The 26,235-nt window shown below is 39.3% G+C and overlaps 3 protein-coding genes across 3 annotated transcripts; all 3 read left to right on the forward strand.

The window, feature by feature from the left end:
* The first annotated feature begins 212 nt into the window (after positions 1–212).
* hspb7 (heat shock protein family B (small) member 7) lies at positions 213–5,051 on the forward strand. The gene is made up of 3 exons (XM_042515819.2): positions 213–602; positions 4,138–4,262; positions 4,415–5,051. Exons 1-3 carry the CDS (start codon positions 437–439, stop codon positions 4,592–4,594), a joined length of 471 nt encoding a protein of 156 aa, XP_042371753.1. The 5' UTR covers positions 213–436; the 3' UTR covers positions 4,595–5,051.
* Positions 5,052–6,681: 1,630 nt separating this feature from the next.
* zbtb17 (zinc finger and BTB domain containing 17) lies at positions 6,682–19,675 on the forward strand. Its single transcript, XM_042492517.2, is given in 17 exon segments — positions 6,682–6,852; positions 9,447–9,702; positions 9,863–10,042; positions 11,163–11,495; positions 11,618–11,707; positions 12,041–12,318; positions 13,299–13,441; positions 13,538–13,838; positions 14,033–14,120; positions 15,353–15,469; positions 15,598–15,718; positions 16,399–16,529; positions 16,667–16,915; positions 17,087–17,176; positions 18,367–18,699; positions 18,702–18,753; positions 18,755–19,675. Coding segments are annotated over 16 exon segments (2,757 nt in total). The 5' UTR covers positions 6,682–6,852; positions 9,447–9,497; the 3' UTR covers positions 18,801–19,675.
* A 725-nt stretch (positions 19,676–20,400) lies between these two features.
* On the forward strand, positions 20,401–25,901 carry ddost (dolichyl-diphosphooligosaccharide--protein glycosyltransferase subunit (non-catalytic)). Its single transcript, XM_042491775.2, has 11 exons — positions 20,401–20,659; positions 21,430–21,540; positions 21,639–21,725; positions 21,812–21,915; positions 22,026–22,120; positions 22,632–22,725; positions 23,203–23,351; positions 23,938–24,085; positions 24,175–24,295; positions 24,789–24,895; positions 25,237–25,901. The coding sequence occupies exons 1-11, from the start codon at positions 20,425–20,427 to the stop codon at positions 25,384–25,386; spliced, it is 1,401 nt and encodes a 466-aa protein (XP_042347709.2). The 5' UTR covers positions 20,401–20,424; the 3' UTR covers positions 25,387–25,901.
* Positions 25,902–26,235: the final 334 nt, after the last annotated feature.

Raw genomic sequence — 26,235 nt, forward strand, 5'->3', positions numbered from 1 at the left:
GCTCCTTTTCTACCTCTCTCTGTCAAACCCTTTTCTCTCACCGGCTCTTAACCCCGCAGCCTTTCAATGCCCAGAACATTTCCAACCACAGACCCCTCTCCCTATTGCACTGTGCGTCTCATGATAAATATAGAAACACTATTACCCTTTCCCAATGAGCTTTGACACACGTGCGTAACCGCCCATGGGACCATACAGTATAAAAGGGTCAATGGTGGGTGGCTGTAGGAGAATGCGAAAAGAAGTGATTTTGCCAAACACAAACAAGATAAAAACCAAAATATAGCAAAAAGAAAAAAGGACGACAGTATCATTTGTTAAATTCAGACCCCTGGAAGACTCCCAGAGCAGCCAAAAGAAGAACCAACTCTCTCCGCCTCCCTCTTTCCCTCCCTTCACTCTCCTCCTCTGCTTTCCCCAGCACTCTCAGCCATCCATGAGTGTGACCAACTCCTCTGCCTATCGATCGGAGCGTAGTTTCCACCAGACTTCATCCTCATCCTCATCTTCCAGTAACCCATACATGGAGAAGAGCCGGGGACTGTTCGCTGAGGACTTTGGCTCCTTCATGAGGCCTGGGAGCGACGCCTTGGGGTTTTCCAGTGAGTTGGAAGCAATTTCAAGTCTGTGTAACAGTTTTTGTATACAAAAGTGTTTGAAAATGATAGCAGCAGCAGGTTCAGGAGGCAGCTTTGACTGTAAAGTAGATTTATGTATGTGCTCAGAGGAGATTTGTTTAAAGTGTGGTGTTTCTCTCCATAAAGTGGTGATAAACCATGACAGTTCAGGGGAGGGAGACGACAGGCAGGACTGAGTTCAAAAGGCAAAATAACTCTGGTGTGGTTGATGTGCGTGGACAAATATGTTTCAAAGCAAGAATATAACTATGGTTTTATGGCGCAACTGAAGTGTAAAAAGACAAGGGAAAAGAAAACAGATTAACACGAGGGAACACACGAGTTGTAGCTGTGTTTTTGTAGAAATGGAGGAACTGCTCGGCTTTTTCTTCCAGATTTTTTCAGGTGTTTAAAATACACATTAAAGGGGTGGTTTAGATTTTTTTTTAAAGTGGGGCTGTATGAGGTACTTATCTTAAATGGGGGTATTACGTACAGTGGATGTCAGTCAGCATGCTCCCAGTTTGGAGAAGTAGGCTGGAGTCAGACAAGAAAACTTGTGCTGCTGTGGATTGGACCAGCAACAAAATGTATTTTAACCACCAAAAACAATCAATATTAGCTTAAGTGTACACTATATTGAGAGCGTTTTCACTGCTTTACCTTTTAGTCAGACAGCCTTTTTTTTTTACAGGGAAGCCGCTAATGGCTTCAGTTCCTCTCTTGTCAAACCACCAGACTGCAGTAATTTCAGCTTGCTGAACTTAGAAAGCTGTTAGGGTACTGCTGGCTCAATCAGTGTGTTACTTTGTGTTGTTACATGATTTAGGGAATCCAAATGAACTGTTTTAAATGTCTAAGTCACACAATAAGACAAAAAAACTGATCGATGCAGTGGTAGACCAGCAGCTCCTGTGTAATGCAATGTTAAATCACTGTTTTTTTCAACAGAGTTTGACTTTGAAGAGAGCAATATAACAGTTCTTCAACTGTGTAAAACTGTGTAAATACTGTCAGTATAGTGTACACTTACATTTTGTTGCTTAGCTTGTGTGTTACCTCATACAACCCCACATCGAAAAATCTGAACTATCCCTTTAAGGTCAGGACACATTTCACTTTACAGTGCCTGGTTCATCTTCTTGCTCACTTGTGTGGAGCTGGAGTAAACTGTTCTGTATCGGATCACTGCTGGCACACACACAGACGTGTGAATGTGTGACACCTGAACTTTAAATGGACTCGGAGTCCGTGCAGCCCATCTGTCAGGGGCAGTGCTCAAGTGTTTTGGAACCATTGTTGGTGTCCCATAGGTGCAGCACAGGAGCGTGTGGGTGGGTGCAGCTGAAGGGAAAGCAAAGCACACACACAGACACATGCACGCACACAAGCAAGCCGGGGAATGCTGGACTGTCTGCCATGTGTGACTTCACACACTGAGTATCTGGAATGACGCCTGCATAAGGAATGACCAGATGGTTGCCCGGTGAACGGTGTACACACCAAATACATACACATACACAGATTAAATGATGTCACACAGTTGAACTGACCTGCATGTGTGAAGTCAGAACTAATAAAACACACACACACACACACACACACACACACACACACACACACACACACACACACACACACACACACACACACGCACTCTTTCCAGTCCCTGTGTCATGTGTTAGATCTTCACTGAGCTCAAAACCATCAGGGGCAGACAGTCACTGACTAATGACTGCATGATTATCATGTTTCCCTGCCATAACCCTTTTATACACATATGGATCATTAAAGTTGCACTTATCAACATTTTTATATCAAAAATGAATGAATTGGTAAGGTTTAATGTGAAAGGGCTCACTCATAGTAATGAACCCACAGAGAAGTTTGACCCAGCTCTGCAGCTCCCCTTGGCTACACAAAATGTTTTAACCTCTTTTAGCTGATAATTTTGGTTTGCCGCTCCCTGATACTTTGCTTTCGTCTACTCCCTTTTCAGCAGCAGCATGAAGCTATTTTTAATGAAATGGCTCTGATATATCTGTTAGCATACGAACAAACTTAGCAACTGGATTGCGAAGAAAGAAAAGTCGTATTAGTTGTTACAAAAAATGCTAAAATCACAACAATGTTATATCTTGTAACTTTACAATGACTCTGTACAATAGACAGCCAAGTTGCTTTGATGCTAGCTTAATTATAACATTTTGAATTTTGTTCCACAACTTAGAAAATTATGCTCATAATTCTTAAAGCAAAAATTCCCAAAAACGTAGCAATAAATAATCATGGCATAGTCAACAATAGGCCTATGTCATGCACTTTACCGCTTTTGTCTGAACAATGATAGTCAGCACAAAAGTTATTTTGTCCGTATATAAATCTGTCAGAACTTAAAAGACTTTATGTTCAACCAGACTCGACAGACCAGTTAAGGCAGTAACACTTTTTTTGGTATTTTGGTTCATATTTACATGAATATGATGGAAAACCACATAAATGACCAGAACTACTTTACGGATTGTCTCACATTTCAGGTCAAATATGTGTTGTAGAAAATGGGTTCAGGAGATAAAGTGGGTCATCTACTAAGCGAAAGATTGGTAGTTTAATCACCAGCTCCTCCAGAGAACATATTGAGGGATCCTTGGGCGTGATATGAACTTTAAATTGTGTATGAATGTGCTAGTGAATGAGTCAAGTTGACATGTTGAGGAAAAGCTTTTTGAGTCATCGGAAGACTAAAAAGGCGTCAAATGAATGCAAGTCCATCAAAGTTATACAACAATCACTTCTGTGTATTATTTTACGATATAGGAAGTTCTCAAATGGGAAATAGACCCTAGTAGTAGATACACAATATGAACACCAGGGCAAAATCACATCTCATAGCGAGCACAAGGAACCTAAAACTGCAGCAGCTAAATGGAATTCAGCCAGCATTAATTTTCCTACTGGGCCAAAAAATCTTCAGTGGAGAAGACTTATCAGCTAAACCTGACTATTGTACCTGCCAGGGTAAGTTTTGAGCTTATTGTCATGATGGGTCATCTTTTTTTAGTTGTTTAGTTTTTGCAAAACGCCCACTGATCTTTTAAATGTTATATGTTTTAAAATTGGGTTCCAAGGAAATACACAGAGCCAAGAAAGCCTGTAGAACGCTTAAAATTTCAGCAGCTTGCTCTGTTGATATGTTTATGTCCGTTTTATGGAAAGACAGTAAAACAGTGAAACATTGAGCTTAAATAATATTTGATTTTAGCATTGATTTTAAATTGTGGGCATTTAACACAAAGGAAAATAACTGAATTTTTTTCAAAAACACAATGTAGTCTTTAAAATCAAGGAGCCTGCAACATTTATAGCAGCTCCCTGATGAAACACCACCTGCAGGTATTGTAATTATCACCAGAGAGGTGTGAGTTTGCTTTCTTAAGCATGTAGTGAAAATGAAAATTATATGAAAATATCTGTTTCCTCCTGTAGTCTGACAATCTCTCTCATCCTGTGGTGCATGTAGGTGGATCTGGAAATATCAAGACTCTTGGGGATTCATACCAGTTCACAGTTGATGTGCGGGACTTCTCCCCTGAAGATGTCATTGTCACCACATCCAACAACCAGATTGAAGTTCGGGCAGAAAAGGTGGGTGGCTTAGCACTAGAATGGTAACCTGAGTCTTTAAAATAGTAGTATTTGGGTAGGTTACGCTCCGTGGAGTGGGTGAATTCCTTATCACAGTGTCTATCTACCGTCACAATAAATCAAGTCATTGCTAATATTCTGTCTTTTGACAGCTGGCCCAGGATGGTTCTGTGATGAACACTTTCACACACAAGTGCCAACTACCTGAAGATGTGGATCCCACCTCAGTGACATCATCACTGGGCACCGAGGGGACCCTAACAGTCAGGGCACGGCGACACCCGGCCAAACACGAGCTCGTACAGACCTACCGCACCGAGATCAAGATCTAGAGAGGGACCTGCTTTCTCATCACAAACCTCTCACTTTTGTGTTTTTATGCTACTTCCTGTATTTCCTGTCTTCACTCAAACCATTCTTTACTCTCAACCCTCAACAGAGAGTTGGCACTGTGCTCTTTAAAACATGCCACATCCTCCCTCCATGACTGCAACAACACCTGTTGATGCTCATTTATGTTCTGAGTTAGTTCAACATACACAACAACATGTCATGCCTTCACATAACTTGCTCTAACACGGGGGCTGGACATGTACAGCATTTTCACAAATACACACACATACACACACAAGCACACACATATATACATACAAAACAATTAACTGATCAGTTTACTACTTCACCTTAAAGCAGTTCTAAAAATGAAACTCACCTCTGAAATTGCCACGTTGATAATAATTTATTGTATATTATTTGTGTGAATAAAATGATCCTGCTTTGACATTGTCATTGTGTGAGACGAATGACAAATTGTTTTTCTATACTATACTATAAGCTAATCTGCTATACCATATGATATAATGATACTATACAATGCGATACAATATTGTATGGTATGGTATGATACTATACTATACTCATACTTATACTGTACTATACTACACTATCCTAATACTATACTATACTACTCCACTATGTTGTACTATATGATAGTATAGTCTACTACACTATATATTAAAACCTGATATGGTATGATGATATGATACAGTGCGATACAATGTGGTATGTTACTATACTATACTATACTATGCTATGCTATGCTATGCTATACTATACTATACGCTAATCTGCTCTACTCTACCACATTATATACTATACTGATACTTATACTAAACTATACTATGCTATATTATACTATGCGCTAATCTGCTCTACTCTACTGTAGAGTAGAGCAGATAGAGTAGAGTAGAAACTATACTAATACTTAAACTCCACTATACTATGCTATACTATACTATACGCTAATCTGCTCTACTCTACTATAGAGTAGAGCAGATAGAGTATAAACTATACTAATACTTAAACTCCACTATACTATGCTATACTATACTATACGCTAATCTGCTCTACTCTACCACACTATAGACTATACTAATACTTATACAACACTATACTAAATAGTAACCTAAAATGCTAAAACAGGCAAAAATAGGAGTAAATTATAATGCACAACTTGAAGGAGCTGATTGGGTTGCATTTCCATGTATGAAATCATAAAATGTTTTTGAAAAGCGAAAAAAGCAAAGTAATTTTACAAACTGTATTTTTGGTTTCTGCTCTAAATTTATGTCACAGAGGGTGCACTGGGGGACAAAACCTCAGTATTTAATCCTGGCTATGTTGCTGTCCAAGTTGTTTTTTTCTTTTTCTTTTTAAGAACAGAACCAGAATGACCACACAGCCTGTTTTCTGCACCAAATATCCACACAAGGATGAAAATAATACAATTATAGACACTGGGTAAGCAATGAACACCACAAGACAAACTACTCTCAGGATCAATATGAAACAGAGCTTTGAGGATATACTGCAAGGTGCTTCTGCTCAGTCTTTTGTGTGTGAGGGCATTTACAGGGCATCTGCTCTGTTTTCATGAGACAAAAATTTCAAAGGGTCTATTCAAGCAAAAATAATTTAAAAGCTTTTGTTATGGGGCTGTAATTAACAATAGGCTGTGGCCTTTGCATTTTGGCATGCTTCTCCTTTTGAATGACCACATTACATAAACATGATTTATGATGTCCTAACTATCACTGAAATGAGTGCTTTTTGAATACATTTTAAGAGAACAAAATGTGCTTTGGAAGTGATTCTGCATCATTCCTCTTCAAAGATCTTGCATAATACACATTGGTTTGAGAGATACTACTCAGTAAAGTTCAGTACGCTCCAGTTTTAAATTCAAAATAACGTTTACTTAAAAGCCAAAAAATGTTTTGTGCGGGTTTACCAACCCAGTTCACTAAATGGCTCCAACTTTTCATGTGTGTCGCTGCTGTTTAGCCTACTGCGCCATCACGCGGTCACCATCAGCACAGCACGTCTCAACATTGCGCGTGCTCCTGTGAAACATCCGGCCGGTCCCTATCAATCGATCAGAGAGAGGAAGATGGCGCTGGATGGAGCAAGCGGAGCAGGATCGATCACCGAAAAGCTCGATTGGGTTTGTTTTTCTTAACTGAGTCAAACACTGAATATCACCGCCGGACCCTGCAGACTGAGCCCGGAGTGAAGTAGCGACAACAAAAAGGTAATTCAGGAGTTGGTTTCTATGAAAATGGCGCTTCAAATAAACGACATGAGCGAGCTAACCGAGAAAACAACAAGGGATGAAGACAGGCCCGACCGGTCGGTCCGCCATCTTGTCCCTTCACTACATGCATGTCAAGGCACGCTAAATTAATCCCTGATAACAAAGCTGCAAGGATGGAGGAATTGTAATCGATGTATTGCACCGTCAAACCAAGATGTCGAAACTTTTAGAGAAACCAAATTTTCAGTCACACAACACCTCAACCTCAGTTTGAAATGCGGAATTTTATGTGTGGCTGCGTCCCAGACGCGACGCCAGTTTAAGCTAAATTTCGGTGTAATTCTGCCTTGTTTTGCAATTTTTGTTTGTTTTAATTAGCTAACGTTACATTGTATTTAATCGCTGCAACGCATTTCATGATAATGCTAGCGCGGCTACACACCGAGTCATCGTTTTGCGTTGTGACAACATAGATTTTGGCTGGTTTAAGTTTTGTCTCGAGTATTTCCTGGTGCTGTCCTGCAGAAAAGGCAGACACCACTGTCATTCACAGCACAAAGTACCCACTTTCTGCAAGTTTAATAAAGTAGGCTGTTGTTTGACTTTAGTATTAACACGACGGAACGACCACTGCTCATATTTAAGTGTTGAATTCATCCTAAAGTGTGTCAGTACAACTCTATCCAGCTAACCATAGGTTTAAAAACATGCACAGTTGGAGAAGACTTGGCTAAACACGTTAGTGGTGTTAATCACATGTAAGGGATTGTTGCTTATTTGTAAAAGGGAAGTTAGTGGTTCAAAACGGGGGAGACACTTCAAATCAACACTGGAGAGGGAAATATGTTTTTGATTTGGCTTAGAGGAGTGACATTCAGCTACAAATGGTTATCTTTTGGATTTATTATAAATACTATCAAAACAGGTTTGGGGGTTCTGAGGATATTCTCCAAAATCACACAGTTTATCATAGCCAGAAACTGTAAAATGTGGTAATGTCCAGTCACTCAGGGAATATATAGTGGCTATCTTCAGGGAGGGTCATGATATATTGATTATATTAATTTGCCTTGTTTAACTAGAACCTTTAAAGTTTTCAGATGCACCCGGTCCGTTTAAATGGGGAGTAAGAAATGGGGCTACTGTTACATTTGAGCATCTATATGTCACCATTTTGTTTTTATACAATTCAACACTATTTAAACGAGTAAATAGCAATTATACATCAAGTATTGTGTCAACACACTGTGTGTAAAACAAGGACACAACAGTCTACAATAAAAACACACCCGGGGGACTGGAAGTTGTAATAAAATAGGGGAAAAAAGGAAACATATTATATATTGTAAAGCTTGCATTGGTGATATGATTATAAGATTTTTGTTTTTTGCCATTCAGAAATAGAATAGATGTATTGCCCGATATGAATGAATAGCTCTAAAAAAATTCAAATTGTAGTCAAAACAATAAGCAGGTTAATCAAAGAAAACCACAGACATAAACTCCTGTCATATTTAATGTTTCCAAATTATACATTTTAAAGTAGTAATATTAAGTGAGGTTAAATATGATCAGCAATATATTGTGACAGTTTACTCCACATTTTTTTTAGTATGTGGGCAAGACCAAAATGAATGTGCCAGCATTTCACTTACTTCCCATAAAAGCTACCGTGACATCAAAGATTTTCTTGTGTCTCTGTAAATAATGACACGTTGGATAAAATCCTACAGGGATTTTAAAGGATACCTCTTTAACTTATTAAGTCAAAAATGATTATGCAAGAATAGCCAAACTCTTTCCCAACAAATATCTCCGGCAAATGATGTCCAATATCATGAAACAGAGGGGTGTACTCTGGACGTTTTGTTGAAAAATGTGATGGAGTGCCTTATTTTTACTGAGTTTTCATTTTCTAAACTAGTTTTTCCAAATGTTTCAGTTGCCGTTTCCAGTAAAAACTTTAAAAAGGGAAATAACATTTGTGGGGATGAGATATAAAAACAACGGAAAAGTCCTTTGGTGTGACAAAATTTGGTTGAAAAAATTCAATGAAACTGTTCATTTTTTTGGCTAACAAAGATAGTGTTTTGTGAGAATCATTTATAATTTTAATTATCATTATTTTAGGATGCCTTTAATATCAGGCAAGGGTCGACTGATAAAAAATAGCTCCCCAGCTAACTCGGGTGCATTTACATTAGTTTAAACATGAATTAATGTACATTGTCACTTAAAAAAAAAATCTCGATCATGACTAAAGTTTTACTACTGTGGAATTAAAATTTGTGTTGGCGTTTCATGCATGGCTTTATGAAGGCTGACAGTCTGCATTTTGTTCCACATTACACTCCCATATCTCATACACTGGAGTGATTGCTCTGGTCAGTCCTTTAAATAATTATCAATATTAGATTGGTTTGTTTTGCTCAGGGAGGAACAGTAGTGATGAACAACACTGATTGACTGGTAATGCTTTTTTTAGAAGGCCATGAGTGTCATGTCAGTCTAAAGACAAACACCTCCAGCCAGCTATCAGTTTTTTAAGCCTTTCCTGATGTACCACATGTCACTTCTTGCTTGTTGAATAGACCCTGCGCCTCCCTGCCAGCCTATTCCGCCGTCCTCAGGCCTTCAGGACGATGGAGTTCCCATGGCACAGTGGGAAGGTTCTGGAGCAGCTTAACCGCCAGCGAAAGCAAGGCCTGCTGTGTGACTGCACCTTCGTTGTGGATGGGGTGGACTTCAAGGCCCACAAAGCCGTGCTGGCGGCCTGCAGTGTCTACTTCCGCACCCTCTTTCTGGACCAGAAAGATGTAGTGCACCTTGACATCAGCAACGCAGCAGGTGGGTGTCGTCAGCGTGTGGTCGCAAATTTCTGCGTACTTTTCACATTATGTATTTAATTCATTTTGTCATTTTCATCTTTCTGTGCCCTGACTTTGCAGTGCACTCCGCCATCACTGCCGTATAACCAGACCTGCTGTATTGCACATTATCGTTGCAGGTTTGGGGCAGGTTCTGGAGTTTATGTACACAGCAAAGCTGAGTTTAAGTCCACAGAATGTAGAAGATGTACTTGCCGTCGCTAACTTTCTGAGGATGCAAGAGGTTGTGAATGCTTGCTCTGCGTACCAGTCAATGGCAAACCCAGCTCCGTCCCTCATATCACTGGATTTTGCCGTTGGTGAGTCCAATCTCCACACAGCTTTGTCGCCTTTTTCAGTGTAGGACTGCAAAAAACAGTTCATGCAAATACGTTTTGTAATGAATATATTAAACCTATTTAAATGTTTTTGTCTGACCCTTTAAATTTATAGTCATTGTCCCCAACAAACCATTCATGTGTGGCCTAAATCTCGCAAGTGCAGGTGTAGAAAAGGGCAGAAAAGGTTAACAAGAAAAGTTTAATGCAATAAAAAAAATCGAATGTGTGTCTAGTGTGGTTATTCTGACTTTCACTCCTCATGGCATTAGGTTTTCTTATGTCCATATTGTAAATAACAAGGTATTTCCACTCTCTCTATAGTTAATAGTAGTCATTACAGGAAGCATTCTTCAACTGCATTTAAAAAAAATAAGAAATCAGAGCTGCACTTTTTAAACCAACCTTTAGATATTTTTATCAGTTGACTGTTATGTTGTGCTGATATTAACCTTTCATTAAAAGTAAATAAAAGTATTTCTCTGATAAGGTAATAACGATACAGTTTAATGGATTCCACTTTTTGTGTTGATTAGTCTACTTCTGTATATGCTGAGCTACTAACCTAATCAGATTCAAATTCAACATCTTATTAAGTTCAACATAAAAATAATAATAATAATAATAATAATAATAATAACTTTTTAAAGGCACCTTTAAAATCACAGTTTACAGAGTGCTTTGACAAGCGAAAAAAAAGTCAACACTAAACACAAAAGTCAACACAAGTGAAACAAAACAAGGGTAGGGCTAAGAAAAAAACCCAATAGGACCTGCAAGATGCAGGTCAGTGTCAATAAAAAATAATCCAGATGAAAAGACCAAAAACACCAAAAGCAATAAAACCACAAATGAAAGGAAATAAAATTAATAAAACATAAATATAAAAAGTTAAAAAAAAAATAAAAAGACAACATCACATGAGAGCAAGTCTATTAAAAAGGTTTATAAGAAGCAATTTAAAAGAAGTCACAAATCCAGACAGCCTTATCTCCTACATTACAGTCCCAGGTATGAAACATAGAGCCTGATGTACAATAATTGTCTACCATGTTCTCTTAACAAATTAAAACATTTCCTTTTTTTTTCCTAACAAACAAAGCAGAAGAAAAACAAGGGGAAGAAGAACAGAAAGAGGAGCTGGAGAGCAAAATGTCAGAAGTAGCAACTCAAGCAGAAGAAAGTCCAAGCACCCCCACAGAAGAGAAGGAGCCCACACAAAATCTGGAAAATTTAAAGGAAGACATCTCCACTGAAACACAACAGGCTGTTTCTCGGCCCAACCCCGCCAGAACCCACTCAGGCCGAGGCCGACCGCCCAAAACCAGCTCCCTCTCTGCTCAGAAGAAGATATCTGTAAAGAGGGAGGAAGAGAGTGCTGCACAAGATGCTCCTGGATTTCAGGACGACCCCTCTGACGCCGACTACACGCCAAGTGAGTACTGTTGTGTCCATTGGACATTTAAGGTCCACATGATGCATTATGATGTCTTTAACAAGTGTTGATGTTTTTATTTTACCAATAAACAAAAAGATGTTTTTTTTGTTTGTTTACAGAATCACAGTTGAAATCCGCTGGCAGCTCCTCCTACATGAGTTCTCGTGGGAGAAGAATCAGAAAACCTCCTCGACGAAATTTCCCACCTGGTGAGCAGGCTGCACTGGTTTTCTCTGTGGTATCCACCTAAACAAACACTCCTCTCTTCTCTTCTTTCCATTAGGTAGGGAATTTGTTGAGTGTCATCGTACAAAGATGTATTTCAGAAAGAAAAAGTCAAAGAAATCGCTACATTTAAAAATGTTTTAATTGGGACTATTCTAGTGTTTCTTTTGTTTCAGTTCATTCATTCCAGGTATTACAGTTTTAAAAGCGTCTTTTTCTGAAAACTGCAGAGATTTTGCTGTTACACAAATTGCCATTTCCAGTCAAAACTCCAGACAGTTTGTCATTTTCAAGAGTCGTTTTTGTCGTCCTCATAGACAATGAGTCAGAGGAAGAGGGCATGTCAAAGACCGAAATTGAAAAAACAGTGGCAGAGCAGGCAGAAGTGGCTGAAGGAAAGGAGGACAACTGTGTGGAGATTGGCGATGGGGAAGCTGATGATGAAGATGACTCTGGAGAGGAAGATGGGGAGGTCAGCGAGCAGGCGGAAGAAGTCGAATCAGGCACCGAGAGAGATGGAAGACAAACTCAGTCGACGTCTATGAGCAGCCGATCTGAATCAAAGCCGTACAGCTCTGTCACGCATGAATGTGAGGTGAGAAATATCAGTCTGAGTGCAGGAGGGAAGTAACCAAGTACAAGTTGTAACTAATGTTTATATTTTGTCAGACTAAATTCAGTTCTTAGTTTATGCATGAGCTGTACAATAACGCTGCTCATCACTGTAGAAAAACAGCCCACAGTACTGAGCTATTTTGCATGGCTTTAAAGCAAATGCATCTGCATCCAACATGAAAAATATTGGTGATCATGGTGCGTATGGTCATGAAAAAAACTGAAAAAGTCATGGAATTTGCAAATTATCATTTCCAGGCCTGTAAAATTTTGAGAAAACTAAATATACCCAAAAAGTTTTGGAAAAGATAAAGACCTAACACATGATGTGTTCAGGGACCTTTGAAAATATGAAAATCCAATGATGATTTCTGGTTTTTTTTTCTTCCCAGTTTCTGGTTGTGATAAATGGTGTAATTATTGGTGATTTTTAAAGGAAACATGCCTTCCAAACCCAAACGCCCACAGGATTGGAAGGCATGTTTTCAAAAAAATCACCAAAAGTTATAAGAGAAAAACAAATCACCAAGTTTTTTTTATTGCCAGAAAATTTTGATGAAAAAAATAGACAAATATGTGCAGTTTGGAAGGCATGTTTTCTTTAAAAATCAGCAGGTAAATAATTACAAAATCTGGCCATTAAAAGTTGTATGCCCCTCCCCTAAAGCCAAAATAAAATTTCAAGTCCCTGCCCAGTGCTTCAAAAAATATTTGACATGCACCACCCCTCTCCCTTCTCATAGATAAAGAACGGTCCCTAAATTATATTAAAACATTCAGTTCTAATCCTCTTCTGAATTCATCAATAAAAAAATAAAAAATAATAGATTTTTTTTAAAAAAACGATATGGAGTGTAGATGGTCATTTCAGAGAATGTCTCGTGAAAAAGTCGTGGACATTTATTGGTAAAAATGTGTGTGAACCCTGGGTGATCACCTTTCATATTTTTTTCTTTCTAGGACTGTGGGAAGAAATTCACCCACACGGGAAATTTCAAGAGACACATGCGCATTCACACAGGAGAGAAGCCGTTCAGCTGTCGGGATTGCAACAAGGCTTTCTCTGACCCTGCAGCCTGTAAAGCCCATGAGAAAACACACAGGTGAGTTATTTTATCCAGGGACCGTCTGTTTGCAGACACCTGCCTATTGAGCTCTTTCTGGTCATTGTCTTCAATTGCGCTCTTGTTGCCTCCCAGCCCTCTGAAGCCGTACTGCTGCTCGACTTGTGGAAAGAGCTACCGCCAGATCAGCCTGCTCAACCTGCACCGCAAACGGCACACGGGCGAAGCGCGGTACAGCTGCGAAGTGTGCGGCAAGCTCTTCACCACATCTGGCAACCTGAAGCGCCACCAGCTGGTGCACAGCGGAGAGAAGCCGTACCACTGCGACTTCTGTGAAAAGGCCTTCTCTGACCCCACCGCCAAGATGCGGCATCTGGAGACGCACGACATGGAGAAGGGCAACAAGTGTCCACATTGCGACAAACGCTTCAACCAGGTATCAACAAATTAAATACAAACATTAATACAGTGATTACAGATTTTCTTCTGACAAATATTGTAATGTCTTTAACTGTAGAAAACAGGAGTTTGGTCACCACATATACTTGTAATTACTATATACTGGCGATATGTTACTGAGCATATTACATTGAGTGTATTAACTTGTTACCTGATTTTTTGTTTCTTTAGCCAGGAAATCTGAAGGCTCACCTAAAAATCCACATCACAGATGGGCCTCTCAAGTGCAAGGAATGTGGCAAACAGTTTACTACCTCAGGTAAGACGACTGTCCGGATTATTTTATTCTTGAATTGTATTTGTATTTTTTTTATATGCTGATCTTAACTGGTGAGAAATTTGCTGAGGTTGAGGTTTTCTGATACAAATGAAAGAATCTCAGCAAAGTTTCTCAGCAAAATAAAATTTGAACTCTATCAAATGGAAAGATTTGCTGCTTTTCTCTCTTAAAAAAAAAAGATTGTAAATTGCACATCTTTGGGTTTGGGACTGTTATTGGACAGTTGAATAAATGATTAAAACAAACATTAACATCCTACTGTTGTCACTTGATTACTGTTATTAAAATGCTGCTGGTAGTGTGGCTACACTTCACTGCTCATACAAACTCACCTGGAACACACATGGAGCTCCAATTTTATCGACTGATCCTTGGAAAAAATAAGCTACTGTAAAATAGAGGTATCAGTCCTTCTCTATCATGGCATACAAATTCCATTGCTTATTATTTTAGATATCTAAATTATGTTTAGATTTTTAATACTCAAATTAAGTTAGCTGTAAGGAGAATGCCAGGGAGGTAAAAGTTTCTGGTTAGCTGGATTATTATCAAGAGAAATGGCCATCACTTATGACACTGCACTTACTGTTGGCTATATTGTATGTAATATCCAGTAAATGTCACAATATAAACTTGTTTTTTCTATTTAAAAAATAAAAACAGGTAAGATAGGAAGTACTCAATCATTTTTAATTGAGTCTCCAGTCTGATTTCAAGTGCATAGCTAATAGGTCTGTAGTTTTTTTTTTATATGATGCAACAGAAGTGCATGTTTTAAGGAATGCAATTTGGACAGAGAGCATCTGATGCAATGGTCCAATGCTCGCTTGCTGTGAGGAAATGATGACACATTTGCAAAAACATGAATAAAAAAATAATGCACATTTGAATAGTATACCCAGCTTTCGATTTGTAATTTAAAAAAAATATGTTTCCAATTTATACTAGACTTCCAAAATTTGTTCCATCAGCGCTACAGTACCATGACCTCCTGATATCTGATTGAGGTATTTAAATGTCATTTCAACCATTAAAAAAATGTAAAGTACACAGTGACAGTTTTGACTATTTTATCTAAAGTTAACACAGTTCCAGCTGCTTTTAATTTGTCTGAATGTTATCTAAAGGAAGTTGACTATAGTTGTCTTTGTCTTTATAGTTGGCTTTGAGACATTTAACCTAACCTCTGAATCATGGTATCTACTTTTCAGGAAACCTGAAGAGACACCTGCGAGTCCACAGTGGGGAGAAACCGTACGTCTGTATGCACTGCAAAAGAGCTTTCAGTGACCCTGGAGCTCTGCAGCGGCATGAACGCATCCACACAGGTACTCCCGTGACATTCAGACAGTCTGTGGAATGTGAAAGCAAAAAAAAATCTCATTTTTCAAGCTGAAACCCCAAATGAGTATTATATCCATCCCACCATGTTGAGACTGTATCTCATGTTCTGCAGGGGAGAAGCCGTGTGTCTGTCTAATCTGTGGCAAGGCCTTCACCCAGGCCAGCTCACTCATCGCTCATGTCCGCCAGCACACTGGAGAGAAGCCATATGTGTGCGATCGCTGTGGCAAAAGGTCAGCAAGCAAATAGATCAGTTCTGTTACAGTAAGCTCATTGTTTAAATTCACTCATATTCTGAATATATCCAATATATGTAAAGAGAGAGCAGAGAACACTAAGTATTGGTTTAAAGTTTAATCTTACATAGGAAATAGTGGAAATCACAGAAGATGTTGCAGGTGTGTTGTCTAGTACCCAAAGCGTCACTGTTTAACACATGAAGAATGTGACTTGACATTGAAAAAGACGTCCTTTGGATAGCAGCATGTGTTGCTCCAAAACCTGTATGTATTTTTCAGCATTCATGATGCCTTCACAGACACAAATTACCCATAATGCCATGGGCACAGAGACACCCTCATACCGTAACAGATGCTGACTTTTGAATTTTGAGCTGGTAAAAATGTGGATGGTCCTTTTCCACTTTAGCCCAGAGGACACAATGTCCATGATTTTAATTATTTAAAATGTGGACTCGTCAGACCACAGCACACCTTTTCATTTTGTGTCAGTCCACCCCAGAGAAGCCTGGGCTTCTCTAATAATAATGATAATATACTGCCATGAAAGTCTTAACAGTAACTGCAGCTCGATTTATGTGAGAAAAGTTGTTTGTTTTCTTTTGCAAAAGGCAGGGTATATACAGGAAGTAAGATGAACGATGCATTTTTTTCTCTCATCTCTCTCTGGACAGGTTTGTGCAGTCCAGTCAGCTGGCCAATCACATCCGACATCACGACAATGTCCGGCCACACAAGTGTCAAATGTGCAACAAGGCATTTGTTAATGTGGGGGACCTGTCAAAGCACATTATCATTCACACAGGTAAGGACAAAATTTTATATATTTATAATATTCAAATAATTATGGGACTGGAGGACATATGGAGACAGCCTCTCTCTCTTTTACCTTTTCACCCTTATGTCTTCAGCTGATTTCTTTTCTCCGTCCTGCTCTCTCAGGGGAGAAACCTTTCCTGTGTGATAAATGTGGCAGAGGGTTCAACCGAGTGGACAATCTGCGCTCCCACGTCAAGACCGTCCACCACGGCAAGGCCGGCATGAAGCGGCTGGTGCTAGACGAGGGAGCTGATGGGTGCGCAGGGGCGTCCACCTCTGACAGCGAGATAAACATAGTCACAGTCACCACAGAGGACATTGTCACCCTGGCAACTGAGGCCCTGGCAGCAAGTGCTGTGGCTCAGCTGACAGGTCAGATAGCATCTTAATGCCAAGTTCAGTTGTGTTACGGGGGAATATTAATGTTCTTGACTTGGAGCTGTACAGTTGCTGCAAATATCACTCTGAACTTCTGCAGAAGAAGCATGAAGGCTTCGACAATGATGATTGTTTCTTAACTTTGTGTCATGTTTGTGTTTGCAGTAGTTCCAGTGGCTGCTTCAGTGTCTGCAGATGAGACGGAGGCTTTAAAAGCTGAAATTACTAAGGCAGTAGAGAAAGTGCAAGAAGCAGGTAATAATACAAGGAAATGACTATACAGTATGCACTCAAACATCTATGTTTGATTTAGGGATATCCCAACCACGTTTTTTTGCCCCATATTCTGATTAGAGTCCTTTAATATTGAGTATCTGCTGATACCAAGTCAGATCAGATGCTTGTATTTTCCTAAATAAAACAGCTGCACAGTACACACTTTAAGAAGGCGTACTTAAAGTTATATCTTTTTGTCCCCCTTGGCTGTCTCAAGGGAATATCTGTTTCTTTAAGAGATAACCCTCCACTGTTTGTTGCTTCGGTGCAGCCTTGCCTGAGTTACCAGAATTAACTGTGTTTCTCTGAGTGTTTATTTTTGATTTAATGTTTTGCGCAGATAACGCCTTGTTAATAAATGAGCCATGTTGGCTTTTTGCTCGCAGAGCTTTCATTGCACTTGGAATGTTTGGGTGTTGTTGCAAGATTTGCACGGCTCTCAGCTGGAGAGCTGAAGAGTTGACAAAGGCTTCCCTCTGTGTTGCTGTTTGTTAAAGTAAAAACACCTGTGTGGCAACTTACACACAACAAAGGATCAGATCAAAATAGCCAATCCTGATCGGTCAAAAAAGCCCAGTTCCAATCTTAGAGATTGGATAAGGACATCCCTAGTTTGAAGATATGAGAGTTTAATCAAACCCCACAAACAATGAGGTCAGGAATGGCACTTTTAACAGGATGTAAGACATGAGTTGGGAAAAACAAAAAGACTAAAACAAAAACAAACAAAAGAAACTAATGCTAAAATGTGTTGTGTTGATGGCCATGCCAAATGTATCATTTTAGATGTATAACTTTGTGTGGACAGAAGTGTTTAATGTGTGTTTTTAAATGTGGACCCCAGGATTATTAGCTGTGTTTTTAAGCACAGCAAATGGGGATCCTAACAAATAAACACACACACACAGGCCCAAATAATCACATGCGCACACACACATGCACGATAATGTATGGAGAGATGTCAGAATCCTGCCCCACAGGATGGTGCCAAAAGGAGTTGGGCGATTGGTGCTTTGCTCAAAACTGCTGAGTTAAGTTTCAGTCTAAGCGAGATCGCTAAAAGACACAGAGGTTGTTTAACCCTCCAGGTGGAAATTAACTTTGCAGGTACCACATTATGAAAAATAGAAATGGCTTAATTTGTTTGTCAACTCCTTATGTGTTTGCAGACCCCAATACCCAGATCTTGTACGCCTGTGATTCGTGTGGTGATAAATTCCTGGACGCCAGCTCCCTGGCCCAGCACGTACGCATCCACACAGCTCAGGCCTTGGTCATGTTCCAGGCAGACTCCGACTTCTACCAATACACCACAGCCACCACTGCTGAGGGGGATCCCGCCACAACATGGCAACCCACAGCCGAACAAGTCATCCAAGAGGGAGAGCTGATTTTCCGCACCCAGGGTGGAGAGGAGGAGGCAGAGGGAGGGATGGTGGGCGAGACACATCGAGAACAAGAAGGGACAGGAGGGGCGATCGATGAGGAGGGGAAGGAAGACGGGTTGAACCCCACGCTGAGCTCCGCACAGAGGGAAAAGATGAAGCTGCAGCAGAGAGAGGGGGAAAAAATCGAGGAGATGGATTGTGACAGTCAGGCATAGTGGGGGAGATTTGTGAGAGTGTGTGAAATATTGGTATAAATCTAATTTATACAGAAGGAAATATAAGAAATGAAATGGGTTGAAGCCTCAGTTTAAACATGCCATGTTAAAAATAAATCTAAACTGGATTCATAATATACAACACTTTTTTGTATTAGAATTTATAGCTGGATTTTTTTTTTGCAGAACTAATTCCAGGAAACGAGGTGTGATTCAGTGATTTGGTAAATATTGTTCTTCCAGAGATTGTTATCCTTCTTTGTATAGTTTGTTTATTTTAAGACTAAAATGCAGGATGATTTAATGCCCTTTGTATTTAGATCACAACTCTGTCTTACCTATATTCACCTACAGAAAAAGTTCTGTCTTATTTTTCCATTTCACTCAGAAGATAAAAATTCAAACTATTTTATTGTACTTGGTTGTAAGTATTTTCATAAAAATCACGTCTTGAAAATGTTATTTACATGACCCTGAGGGGTACTAATTGAGAGGTAATCATCATCTCCACCTTTTTGATCACCAATGGGATCGTGTATTCAAGTACTGGCAAACATGTAAATGATTTGCATGTATAATAGTTGTATATATTTGTTATTTGTCCTCTAAAAAAGTCTTAATACCTCTGATAAATGATAAAAGAAATGTGTGGTGATGACAACCTGGTTAACAATTCCAATTTTCACATTTTCACTTTTTTTTCTAGTATTGCAGTAAACTGTATTGCAGTAAGATTGTTCCCTGCCACCAGTGGTTTTATGTCATTATTTTGTCTGTTTAGATTAACAGCAAGATACCCCATTAGATATCAGTAATATTGCATAGACTTACTGACAAACATCATCTCATCAATAAAGAATTATCACACAGTTTGACCAGCCTTGCGTTGAGCTGTTATTTATTTATGTATTTATTTATTTAAAAAATGTGGTGTTACTTGTTTCCTTTAGGTTTGCATTACTCTCAGATTATCTATATTATGGAAGAGTCTCATATATGTAAAGCTGAAAAAATAATGGTGTGTTTTCTTTAGAAGTTCAAAATTACTCCATTTATCATAATCAGAAACCTTGGAACATAGTTATTTATGGTTGAGGGTGGGTAATGCATTTCCCTCAGTCACTCAGGGAGGACTGAGGAAAATATAAGTTAGGTCATGATATTAAAAAAAAAAACAAACACACACACACAAAAAAAATCAACCAAGCAAACAGAAAAACGAACAAACAAAAAAAACTAAGTCTCAACCCAGCCACCCCCTGCTCTGTTAAATATAGTACAATCTCTAACTAGTTTAACACATATATTGCATTTAAATTGTTTTCTGACAAATTACTGACAAACGCTGCATCTCTTTATATATTCACGAAACGTTTATACTTTAAATGACCGTGCACTGCACCTCAACCGTAGACTGTATGATAAAATCTTGGAAATATTTATCGTGGTTAATTCAATAAATATCAAAGACTTGGCTTCTTCCGTGTTTGTCAGCCTTATAATAAAGCTTCCGCCCGATTGGTGGAGCGGCAGTCAGGGACGACGCGTTCCTCTCTGTGATTGGCTGGATCTCGGGGTCAAAGTTAAATCGACAACTAACGCTGACGTCGACTTCTGCAGCAAAATGGCGTCGTTGACAGCAGTCATGCACAAGAACCGGTCCGGTTCTTTATTATCCCCCAAAAAACAGACCGGAATGACGACCCAGAGGAGGTTCAGACTTTTTGACAACAATGTGCTTTTACTTGTGTCGTTAGCCTCGATGTTGCAGTGTGCTCTGGCTGACGGTAAAACGTTGGTGCTGCTGGACAACCTCAACATCAGAGACACCCATTCAATCTTCTTCCGCAGTCTGGCAGGTCAGTACGAATTTTGGTTTTAATGCATAAATACTCTCCTTTATACTGTTAATGACCACCCTGTAGTGCTAACGGGTCTCCGGCAGGGAATATGTCGTTAGAGCATCTCGGACTCGAGATGGTAGACTGAAGCTTCATGCAGCTGAGCCGGGCTGCTAGCATAAGGCTAACTTTAGCTGTATTATAGTATCCGTGTCTCGCCAAACTTCATTCAAAGCGCACGTAATTTAATGCATTTTCAACTAATTAGTGGTTGTGCGCATGCTTAGTGTTTTTAACTTGCACTGCATTGAGTTCACACGGGACCATTCCTCACTTCGGCATACTTCTTTCACATCATATAATTGATCATTTAATGCAAACATTACAAGGTATAATCAGTTTAGCAGTCATCAAATGAATATTCAGGTATGCAATTGCAATCGAGAATACTTTAGTACACCTTGATTTGAATATGCATAATGTTTAAAAAGGGTGTTAATATGTCATTTTGAATTAACTTATAAGTTGCGTGCTAATATACTGTAAACCACTCACCTTCCCAATTGGGCAGTGTAATTAACCATTTGTATGAATTTGTACTGTACATAGGAAGTCAAGCAGAATAAATACACAGGTATTACACAATTTATTATCTATGATGTCAGGTAGTTATGTTATATATTCCCAGTCCTTTGGAAATGCAGTGCACTGCCACTTTGTTCAAGTTACCGCAAACATGCGTGACAAGTGCATCGAGGTTTCACTGATAATGCATCTCTCCTTTTCAGATCGTGGCTTTGACATTACATTCAAGACAGCTGATGATCCCTCTCTGTCGCTGATCAAATATGGCCAGTTCCTGTATGACCACTTAATCATCTTCTCACCATCAGTTGAGGGTAAGTTTCACACTCTTAACTCAAAATCAGCAGTTCAGTGGCTTGTTTTTTCCCCTTGTTGAAACGATTGCTAAAATGAATTTCTTCCTCATCTGCAGACTTTGGAGGAAATATAAATGTGGAGACTATTACATCTTTCATTGATGGTGGAGGCAATGTCCTGGTTGCTGCCAGCTCAGATATTGGTCAGTTAATTTCAAGCAGCTTTTCTTTAACGTTATATAAAACACCGTCATCTTGTACATATTAATGCTCTTCTCCTGCTCCACAGGCGACCCTCTGAGGGAGCTGGGCAGTGAGTGTGGCATCGAGTTTGATGAAGAAAAGACTGCTGTCATTGACCATCACAACTACGATGTGTCTGACCCTGGAGAGGTAAACAGAATGCTGTTCAGAGAGCAGGCACGACCACTTTACTTCCAAAATCTTGTTTTTAAAACTGAAACTCCATGTAGTTATTTACATGTGATCCCTCTCATCTCCAGCACACCCTGATCGTTGCTGATCCAGAGAACCTGATGAAAGCTGCAACTATTGTCGGCAAACCAACCAATAAACCTGTTTTATTCAAGGGTGTTGGGTAAGTACAACTTAACACCCTCTAAATTTTAACAGTTAAGATTTTTAATGTATTACACTTAGCACCAAATTACCATGATACCTTGAATCTGGGAGGTAGCTGAGATCTGATTTTAATAAATAACGACCTAAGATTCATTGATTACAATTTTATTTTGTCTTTGTTTCAAAGTACATTACGCAGTTTTGCACTCTAATATTCACTATGTTGACACATTTTATATTCCAAAGCAGTAGCAAAGATATTCACTCACTGTCTTACTTGTTTAAAATTAAATTAAACTGATGACTATAACATATAGGACTACCTTATTCCTCTGAGAAGCACCTCCCTAGGCTAACATTTCACTTAATCTTCACTGTCTGTACTTGCTTTAGCAGAGGCTTTTGAAGAAAGAGACAATATTTGATGTTGCACCAGTTTAGTAATGTTCAAATATTAGCAGTCGCATTACTCACTGCAAATGTAAGCTATATGAAGTCTAACTGCAATGCCCTCTCCCCCCTTGCAGAATGGTGGCAGACCCAGAGAACCCTCTTGTCCTGGACATCCTTACCGGCTCGTCCACTTCCTACTCCTTTTTCCCTGACAGACCCATCTCTCAGGTAAGATCTCTGAACATAACAGCGACGTCAGATAATTAATTCACAAATAAGTTTATTCATGAGGATTCTCGTATGTCCTGATCTGCTTTAGAAGCAGCTTATTTGCCAAAGCTTTGTCATTTCCCCGCAAGATAGACAGGAGGGAATGTGATCACTGGAGGCCTGAAAGGAAATAGTGCTGCATTTTCTTAATCTCTGACTAAGCTTTGGCGATTCAAGTGTTTCTGTAGATATCCTACTGCGGCCCTAAAGTGCAAAACACAATGACAAATCGCAAAACACAACCGCAAACAAGAAAACGCAACATTAACTTATTTGCGGTTGTGTTTTCTGAATTGCAGTTGTTTTGTGATTTGTCATTGTGTTTTACACTTCAGGGCTGCTGTAATATTCAGTATATAGCCTTATATTCTCTGGACTAGAAATGAACATCATCTTCCTTTTGTTTCTGACGAAATATATCTTTCATCTCTCCAGTACCCCCATGCTGTTGGCAAGAACACGCTGCTGATCGCCGGCCTTCAGGCCAGAAACAACGCCAGAGTGGTTTTCAGCGGCTCCCTGGACTTTTTCAGTGATGCCTTCTTCAACTCTGCTGTGCAGAAGGCCACACCTGGCTCCCAGAGGTATTCTTCACTGTTCATCACATCCCTCCTGTTTTTTCTCTTTGTGTGTGTGTGTGTGTGTGTGTGTGTGTGTGTGTGTGTGTGTGTTTCCATGTAAACAGATGTTTGCTTACTACTCAACCATGTTTGATGAATGCAGAAGTCCATCCAAAGCCTTGAGATGCTTACAGTAAAATGTTTTAAAGCCCCTGAAGTTTACCTTAAATCTGCAGCTCTGTACATCGTAAAACAATTTTCTCTGATGAGAAATGTCCCCGGTTGTGCATACTTTGCTGTTTTTTTAACTCATCAAGCTAATTTGTTGAAGAAAAGTAGTCGTACACTATAAATATGTATTAGGGTATTACATTTAAGACCTGTGTAGTGTGTTAATCTGCAACGACTGTTGAGTACGTAATAGTGCGCTCATGGCTGATATGGAGGATATGGCAAAAATGTTTTTATTCAAAGGTCAGCTCTGGCAGTTGATATTATTTGCTAATTAGCAATATTTAGAAATCTCTAAATTTTCATGAAAAAGTCAGTATTATCCGGTTTTCAGTCTCTTGTGATTAAGTGTTCCTTTTCTTGTGGTGGTCTTTGTCAGGCACGAGCAGACAGGAAACATGGAGCTGGCCGAGGCTCTGTCCCGCTGGGTGTTCAAGGAGGCCGGAGTCCTCAGGGTGGGAGCCGTTACCCATCATCCTGTTGGAGAGACCACTCCCCCTGCAGCATACACAATCACCGACCTTGTGGTGGGTTTAAAATTTCAGCAACTTATGTGCACAGTCATAACCCTGAAGATGTTACATGTGTGTAAATCTGTGTAAACTTTCCGCTGCAGGAGTACAGCATTGTCATCGAGATGCTGTCCGAAGGCCGCTGGGTTCCCTTCGACGGAGATGATATCCAGCTCGAGTTTGTGAGGATCGATCCCTTCATCAGGACTTACCTGAAGAAAAATGGTATGATGCTGAGAACATAAACATTACTCAAATGTATTGCTTCCTCGTGATTTTGGGGGTTTGAGCTGTAAACACTTATGCAGCCACAAGATGTATCTGCTATCAGGGTTCCTACAGCGTTACAAAGGTGGGATTTAAGACCTTTTTTTAAGCTGCTCGGAATTAAATGAAAGACCAAAGACCAAATTTACAGTCGCCAAAATTAAAGGAAAAAGATTAGGGAAATTTTTTTTTTTCATTACGTTACTGAAAGAGGCATTCTGTGTTTATTTATTTTTTCATTTTTGAGATTTTTTACGATGAAACGCCAGAAAAACAATTGCTAAAAATCTTACTTTGCATGTCTTATCATTTTTAAGACTTTTGAATGATTGATTGAGGTATTTTAAAACCAATTAAGGACTTTTTTACATTAATGGATCCAATGCCTCTTAAGTCTTTTGAAGGATCCAAGGGAACCCTGACTATTAATGCTGTGTTTGCTTTCTTCAAGGAGGTAAATATAGCGTCCAGTTCAAGCTGCCTGATGTGTACGGAGTCTTCCAGTTCAAGGTGGACTACAACCGACTGGGATACACACATCTCTACTCCTCCACTCAGGCAAGTTCATTAGAAGCTTTACTTCACTTGGGCATACCCTAATCAAAATACTGTAGTAGTATTGCTGTATGGAAATGGCCATGCATTGAAAATTACAGTGTCAAATGGATAGAAACACCATAGAAATTTAATCATTTACCTGTTTTTAATTTCTGGAAATAGATGTAAAACATATATCCAATGAGGTATTCTAGGGAACACCAGTAGGACAATCTCCAAAAACCTTGTTTTATTATTATAAGTGTATTTTCTGAGTACTGTGGTTTGTAAGAGGTTCAAATTACTTATAATGCATTTAACAACCATGCTTCAACTTCTACTATTTTCTGTCTTCATCACAGGTATCAGTGCGTCCCCTGCAGCACACTCAGTACGAGCGCTTCATCCCCTCAGCCTACCCATACTATGCCAGCTGCTTCTCCATGATGGCTGGACTCTTTGTCTTCAGCATCGTCTTCCTGCACATGAAAGAAAAGGAGAAGTCAGACTAATACAGAGAGCAAACTGTGAAGGGATAACAAGATTACAGAATTAAACTTGTGGTGTGAAGAGCTGAAATTGAATGTCTTGATGGCTTGTATCTTCACACGGGGACTTGGACTGCAGTCCTCTGTAAAAAAAAAATACAGTTTCTTTTTGGTTCTTGGGTCATTCAGCTAATCAGGAGCTGAAGGCCAAACGGGATGACTGTAAAGCAGTGGTTTGGGATGTTTTTGTGGTTTTTTTTTGGTTGTACTCTGAAATCACTCAATGGCCTGTAAATGTCCTGAAGTCAGTCAGCGTTTGTATGAAGTTGCTTTACATTTGATAAAATGATCTTCTAAGTAGAGCACTTGCCCTGGAACTTGAGATAAGTCCATATTAAAATTTGACCCACATTTTCTCAGTCAGGAAAGTTTATTGTGGTAACAACATGCACTGAATATGCCAACTGTTGATTTGTTTTTTAAAAGACTGTTTCCAAAAAAAGTTGGAGTCATCTTAACAATAAAATATTGACATTCCACTCGGGATAAATTCCTGTTTTTTTTTTCTGTGAAATGACATAATTGTATTCTGGGTTTTCCGTAATACACTGAAAGCTGTCTCCTGGACCTTATACCACGATGTGGTATTTTACTTAATAATGCCACATGCTTTGGCTGACAAACAGAATTTTTGTAGCGATGTACAGAGTTGGTATAGAGAATATTGGTGACAATCATGTCAGTGTGCGCTGTCCTACAAATTGCTTCTATGGGCACAGCAAAGTTTCCTAAACTAAATTTAGTTAAAAAATACAGTCATCTAAGGGACTGTTCCTTATAGGGGACAGCACTTCAGACCATTTAAGCACTGAG

The sequence above is a fragment of the Plectropomus leopardus genome, chromosome 9, assembly GCF_026936395.1.
Source record: "Plectropomus leopardus strain MGB_pleo_1.0 chromosome 9, ASM2693639v1, whole genome shotgun sequence".
NCBI lineage: Eukaryota > Metazoa > Chordata > Actinopteri > Perciformes > Serranidae > Plectropomus > Plectropomus leopardus.

What these genes read in the sequence shown, in the direction of transcription:
- hspb7 (XM_042515819.2), top strand. Translation starts at nt 437, where the DNA reads ATGAGTGTGACCAACTCCTCTGCCTATCGATCGGAGCGTAGTTTCCAC. An exon ending in CGACGCCTTGGGGTTTTCCA is followed by an intron (nt 603 to 4,137) that starts GTGAGTTGGAAG and finishes TGGTGCATGTAG; the next exon opens with GTGGATCTGGAAATATCAAG. An exon ending in TTGAAGTTCGGGCAGAAAAG is followed by an intron (nt 4,263 to 4,414) that starts GTGGGTGGCTTA and finishes GTCTTTTGACAG; the next exon opens with CTGGCCCAGGATGGTTCTGT.
- ddost (XM_042491775.2), top strand. Translation starts at nt 20,425, where the DNA reads ATGGCGTCGTTGACAGCAGTCATGCACAAGAACCGGTCCGGTTCTTTA. An exon ending in CTGACAGACCCATCTCTCAG is followed by an intron (nt 22,726 to 23,202) that starts GTAAGATCTCTG and finishes TCATCTCTCCAG; the next exon opens with TACCCCCATGCTGTTGGCAA. An exon ending in GCCACACCTGGCTCCCAGAG is followed by an intron (nt 23,352 to 23,937) that starts GTATTCTTCACT and finishes GGTCTTTGTCAG; the next exon opens with GCACGAGCAGACAGGAAACA.